Source organism: Eufriesea mexicana, unplaced genomic scaffold (assembly GCF_001483705.2).
Source record: "Eufriesea mexicana isolate 0111107269 unplaced genomic scaffold, ASM148370v2 scaffold6382, whole genome shotgun sequence".
Taxonomy (NCBI): Eukaryota; Metazoa; Arthropoda; class Insecta; order Hymenoptera; family Apidae; genus Eufriesea; species Eufriesea mexicana.
In genome coordinates, this window is record NW_016914265.1 from 53814 (window position 1) to 60710 (window position 6897).

General features: G+C 35.5%; 1 protein-coding gene across 2 annotated transcripts in view; it reads right to left on the reverse strand.

Moving 5' to 3' along the window:
• cyc (basic helix-loop-helix ARNT-like protein cyc) overlaps positions 1-6891 on the reverse strand; it is a 34133-nt gene extending 27242 nt beyond the window's left edge. For both annotated transcript variants that reach the window (XM_017906911.1, XM_017906912.1), the window contains exons 1-3: positions 6691-6891; positions 3386-3457; positions 424-661 (exon numbers count right to left, since the gene is read on the reverse strand). In XM_017906911.1, coding sequence (XP_017762400.1) covers positions 424-661; positions 3386-3457; positions 6691-6881 — 501 coding nt within the window. In that variant the 5' untranslated portion in view covers positions 6882-6891. The remainder of the gene's footprint in view (positions 1-423; positions 662-3385; positions 3458-6690) is intronic.
• Between the last annotated feature and the right edge of the window lie 6 nt (positions 6892-6897).

Here is a 6897-nt window from a genome sequence, read left to right on the forward strand (position 1 = left end):
ATATTGGCGCTGCGTGATTCCACAGGTTTATATTTTCAATGACGTAATACACCCGTGGAACCACGTTGCTGCAGGATCGCATAATTCACGTTTCACGTATGCATTTTTGAAAATTCGAAGCCGCCAAACGGCACAGGTGCGTCACCGTTGCGACTTCACACCGGTCTGTCCGATTCGACAGCTTTATCCTTTCAATGACGCAACTCGCACAATGCAATGGCAACGCGATGCAATTCCTCCGTTTTCCCGGGATCGCGTAATTTATACGTTACTTTGCATGGTCGGGGATATAAACCCGTCGAATCGTCCGACTTGGCCGGCACGAAGCCAAGACAACGTTGCTAGTGGGCATAAAGCTGCGAACTTTCTAAGATAAAGATCGATCGTATGGAGAGAAGATGGTGAATTTTTCATCGAACTCACTTGAAGTATGAGCGTCTTGAGCTCTTGGTCGCTGAGGAACGCTGGCTTATAATGACCTTCCGTGTATGAGGTAACGGCCCCGAGGATGGTCTTTAAGTGCTGCACAGCCATCCTCAGCACGGTCAGCTTGTCGAGTTTGCGGGACATTGCGTGGCACATCGGTACCATCGCTGAAAGCTCGGTGATGTAGGTGTTCATTTTGTCCCTCCTCCTTTTCTCGATCTCGCTGTGATTTTGTCTGAAAAAGAACAAGAAGAGAGATATATCAGTGCGTTTTAATATTTCATTGGATTTTATGCGATGGTAGTGACGTCAGGTATGTAGAATGGATGTTAGGTAACTAGAAAATTCGTATTTCTTGCTTTGGAATTTTATGGGCTTGCTAAGGATCTCCAGATGAGTCAAAACTATTTCTGTTGTTAGCTATAATTCCTTTAGATTAAAAATACTCCTTGTACATATGTTATTTAGCCGTTTTGCTATTCATCTATGTATATGTCTTTAAAATTACAGTAGCTATAGAAATTTAATACGTAGGGTTTTATGTTTTTTAAGATTACATTATCAAAGTAGTAACAGTTTTTTATTTAAATAGAAAATGTATCCGAGAATGTTATTTATAGGAACGCCTCGATATTTTATATCGTAGTAACAATTTTACCGTTTGTGTACAGTGAAATTGAACTTTCTCTTCTTCTATATACTCTGAATCTCTGGATCACGGTTTCGATTAATCGTTGCAATCGTATTATTGGCTTTATATTGGTATTACGAATGATTTTTAGAAATTTTCAGTTGTTAAATGGAGATCAATAAATAAAGTAGAATTATATCAACAGAGAGAAAAGAAAATTTTAAACAAAATCGAAACCGTGTTAACCCAGGGCATGGTCTTCGAGCAATAACGATTTACACATAAAGATACATATCTCTTCATTGGTTTGGTCACCATCGATCGTCATCGATCAAAACGCGGATCATCTTTACCCCAAGAAAATCTCGTCCAACTGGAAAAGCCTCTAATAATCAAATGAAATTAGCGGATTTTCGAATGAGAGCAAGTCGATCCTCCTCCTGTTACTACAACGAAAACATTGTGAAGGTTCACCGGTGTGTCAAAGTTCGGGATCTCAGTCCTCGTCATCCTCAGTCATCTTCGAAGACGTGACCCGTCTCGCGGTGAATCAATTATAAAAGGCGATTCAGCTAATAAACGTCGCTTTTGTGAGCGAACACCGGTGATTTGCCTGCCAGGAATTCGCATTCATGTCCCGTGGCGATCAATTGCCGGGCGGAAGTCGAGGCTACGAGAAACCAGTTTCGGTTCACGAGCGGGCCGCGCGTCGCTTTATTAATTTAAGAAATACACGGCCAGCGGAATGTCCCAACGAGTAACCACCATCGGCCAACAACCGTCCATTACGCATTTTAATGCGATTTTAATCGGTCTCTACGTGTCGATTATGCCCTGTTTCCCGCTTACTCTATGTTACGCAAGCGCGTGCGCCTGTATCGCGCGACCATAGTCGCGAGGAAGAAGGTTAACTGGCCTAGGAGACGGTCGATTGACTCGTTAGCTATTGGAGATTCAGAAAAGTCGTAGAATTGTTTTTATCGATTGTCTTTTTATCCTTGTTTGCCTTTGATCTTGCTAGATCGTTTCATCGACGTTCCAGAGTCGAATCGATGAGGAATTGTAATTTGTACGAGTTGGTGACTTATTTCTGATATATTTTCTTTGAGTTGCTTGTTTCTTTATGTTAATAGATCATTAACGTTATAAATCAATTAAAAGGTACACATCAAGAAAGAGACAAGTTAATTTTTTTTCAGTTTTTAGGTAATAATGCATTTTAATTATTAAAATTAAGACTCACACCACCGTGGTATCGATATTTTAAAAGCGATGTAATGTCTGAATTAGAGTAACTAATTGAAGTAATCTTCAAGTTCAATATCAAGTTTATCATTGTATTAATTTATATTACGATAAGACAAAACTAATTTCATTCAAATAATGAAAAATTGAATAGTCTGATCAAGTTAGTATCCCTACCCTAATTAATTTTTTAACGCATGATACTTTTAACCCTTTGTCGTCCTATACCAAATTGAACTTGACAACCCTCCGTGTTTTAATTTACTTAACAAAAATTTAATTAACTCTACAAAAGTGTGTCAAGATAGATTCATTAGAAAAATGTTAAAGTAGAATTTAATTTTAAACAGCGTTTCCATATAGATTCTTGATTATGAACCATTTGGAATGAAAAAAAGTGTCGAATGTAATTTACATAAAAAAGGGTTGAATAATTGGATAATATTTTGAAACGAAACACGTATGACCAACAATTAAATCACTTTCATTGTCAGCGACACAAAATTATCGGCATATGACCAAAAGTATTTGATTTTCGATCGATCTTTCAACGCTGATATAATGACTCCAACGATTCTAGATCCGTCCTAACGTCGTTTACCGATGACAAATTAATCATGGGAGAAAAATGGCTGTAAAATGTCCCCGAGGCAGAAAATAAACGCGCTGTCATTTTTTGCCGTGTTTATAATCTACATTGGCGTAGATTGGATTAATGACGTCGCAGATGAAGCCAGAGCAAAGAATCGAGGTAGGTCAAGGTGGCACTTACCTTGGCAATACCTGACATAATACTACATAACCGCTGACCAAGATTAAACTTTAAGCCATAATGCGGTTTCTTGCCACGTTCAAATCAACTCCTGCATACTTCGCGAGTCTTATCGAGCTTTTCGTGCAAATATCTACTTTCACCTGACGGAACACTGGTATCACGTTCAATGAGCATTACGCGATAGCATTCCACGTAATAACGAGTTGGAATAATTTACGCGAATTTCAGCGTTTAATTGAGATATTCGATTAAGATATGTCCATGGAATTTGGATAGTTAGGTGGATATCATTGATGTGTTTCACTTACTTTTTGCTGTCGTCGTTTGTGCGAACAGATTTGGCATCGTCTCCTGCGTCGTCCAATAAATCACTGCCGTCGCTGAAACAGAAAACGTAGCTTGTGAAAATATTGAACTTTTCTTGAATTTTTAATAGAAAAGTTTGTATCAGGTGAGTAGGTTAATTTGCTGATTTTTTTCTTGCGATTTGGATAGAACAAAAATATTTCTTTGAAATTGGTGGGGAAATGTTTGAATTTATGGTAGTAGTTAAAGTAAAATAAATTTACAAAGGTAGAAAATTAATTTGCATACTTCATATTTTGGCCATAACGCAAGGTCTATAAATTCTTTAGAATTCTTAAATTTTTCATTAACCGATTTCCTGAAAATCCTCGAAATCTTTCCTTAACAGTGCGAACTCAAAAAATTAGTTAGGGATCGAAGGTTTTAAATAGAATATTAATTTTTAAAGCTTTTCATAACTTCCTAATAATTTTTCAGGTTTATTCTATTATCAATAAACGTCTTAATAATTATGAACAGGAGTGTACATTTAATATTAAGAGTTCAAATAGACCGATACGAGATTGTATTTCATCCTCCAGCAGAAATTTCATTATTTTAAATCATAACATAGAAAATTCTATAATTTGAATTTTACTTGTACTTTTACCCTGAGTGTTATATTATTTGGAATAATATAACCAAATAATAATTGAGGAAGACCTACTCGAACCTTGAAACGTCGAAACATCAAGAAACCAAGTATATACTACTGAATCAATTTCTTCGGCGTGCATACCTCGAAAGGGGCGTTACCCCTTTGATGTAAAATTTCACCAAGTTTCGTTCGCATACAGCTTCGTCTGTACACTTTTGTCTTGTAAGCTTTAAGAGGCACGCATAATTTTCATACCCTCTACCACGAAGTGTCTTTAATTCTTTCCTAATTACTCCGTTATAATCAAAATTACGTATTAATTACAAATTATACTACTACAAGATTGAATATAATTTTTATCTATTATTACTTAAATCTATTATTCCTTAAAATTTCTCAAATCTATTGAATACATTTTAAAATTAAATTAAAGACTCTGCATTCAAAATTATCGCTTTGTTCATTTAAATCCATGATTTTTCTTGTAACATATGTTGAATAAATTTTCAAATATTACTTTCTTCCTTTATTCAGTTAAGTAGAACCTCTATTATGCGAATATTCTATTATATTCCCAATTGCATATTGTACATAAACATACAAGGTGTCTATTTGCTTCATGTAGCATAATGTTAGACCGTAATGTCACTAAAACAGAAACGAGTATTATCGATAATCAAAAAAGGATCTAACGTAATCTAAAAATTATATTAATTTATTTAATTATATTTATTTCTGGAAATTGCACAGTTTCAGAAAAGAGGTTTTCGCGAATCTGCACGAAGTCCAGCGTAAAAATGTGATGTTGCAAAATCAACCATTGTACACTTGATTTTTTCAATTTGAGAAGAAAGATTTTATTATTTTTTCAATTTTATTTCATTTTAGGTATCAAATAAGAATACCAATTATTCTTGTTCTATTAAATGAAAGTTATCTAATATGAGCACTATTATCTTCAAATTAATTCATATAACAGAGGTCCGGTTGTACTATGTTAATCTATGTATGCATATTAATCGTGACGGTAATCTTGGCAAAAAATCTAAAACTCTCGTGACAGTGTGAGTCAAGAGGAAGTTTTGTCACGATTTTGGCCGCAGTTTCGACTTCACGGTTCATGAACTCGCTTAAAGACGCGAAATTAGATAGATTCCGGTCAGATGCAGCACGACACGTTCACTAAAGGCAATTTCGACCAGCTACGTCTCGAGAGACGCAAATCTTTGGTTCTGTTAATGATTAAGTTAACCCTTTGAGCGGGTAACCGACACCCTGATTGGTAATTACTCGGAGTTGCGGTCGTTTAACGGGAAACACCATGGAACGCGGCGTCGAGCTGCGGCAGCAGGGCGAAACGGGCCAGAAAGATGTTTGTAGATGGAAATGTCACTCTTGAATACATTTAGGTGGCTTCGTTTCGACGTATTCTCCATGGGTGGCAGGTTAATGTGTGTAATAGTCCAATGTGCTGTACGACTTCCACCTACGTCTATAGTCGAACTGGCTTTGTGCGGAACAAAGTGGTTTTCGTGCGTTTCATTCTTTTAGGTTGCGTGTCTCGGTTGCATTAATTCGACACGAGGTTTTCCAAGTTATTTTCGTAGGAAAAAATTGCATTCGTCTTTGGAATTTTCAATAAGGAAAAAAACAGTGGATAACAATGTGGATATATTTTATTTTATATTAAAAATTTCTGGGTATCTAGTTGTGAACTATTATAGTTACCTAGCTATGTGTATGTTTTATATTTATTAGATACGTTTCTCAATATGCTAACTTTAGATAAATAATATGGAGTTCCACGGGATAGAAATGAAATGAATTCTGGGATTATAATTATGATACAACAGAGAAGTCTTGTGCAAAAGAATAAATACAAATATAACATACATATGTATATATGGAAAGTATATTTAAAAAGGAACAGAATTAATAAACAATTTAATTTAGGAAAAAAATTGAATGAATTCGAAAATAATCATAGAGAAATTTCAGCTAGTAGATATAAAGGTTTGTTCCACTTCTAGTTTCCAATTTTTTTATAACTGATCATTTTTATAAATCCAAAATAATTAAATTAAAATCGAATTGTATGTAATTATTTCGACTAAATGAAAAGCAGATATGCAAAATCTTAAATTCCTTAGTTTAAAATAATTGAGATAATTTTCTCAAAAATCACTTAACACTAAACCTACCAATCTTGATTAAAAATTCTAATATACATATGTCTATAATCAATTTTTCACCCGTTTTAATATCTCCATAAATTGCTTTCTTCCTATATACCCTACCCGCACAACGTAGGAATAAAATTCCATAAAAAATTCTTAAAATATCTTCACATAATAAATATCAAATTTTACAGTGACCAGTTCCTTCTTTTATTCTTTCACCCAAAAAGAATCCACAGTAACCATCCTAAAGAATCATCGTTCGATTAAAATTAATTCTTCTAAAGAAAAACATCCCTACCTATATCCTCAAACATTATTCTCTTCTTATCAACCCCTACTCACTCAAGGTAGCAATAAAATTCAGTAAAAAATCCTAATCCCAAATGAAATTAAATCTACAGTTATCGTTTCCTACCTTTACACTTTCATTCAATAAAAATCCAGAGCGATTAAAAAAATCATAACTGAAAAAAATGACGATTCGACTTACTGGCAGGAGAGCTTTCGCTTCCTCGAAACGGCGACGAATTCTTCGGAAGTGTCGGTGGTGGTCGGGCCATGGCTGGGTGTGGTGGACGCGCTGCGTTGATGATGATGGTGATGATGATGATGGTGGTGACGGTGGTAGTGATGGCCGGAGGCGGGTGCCTGGTCGGGGACCATCGTCGAGGGTGTCTCCATGTGCTGGGGCGGTTCA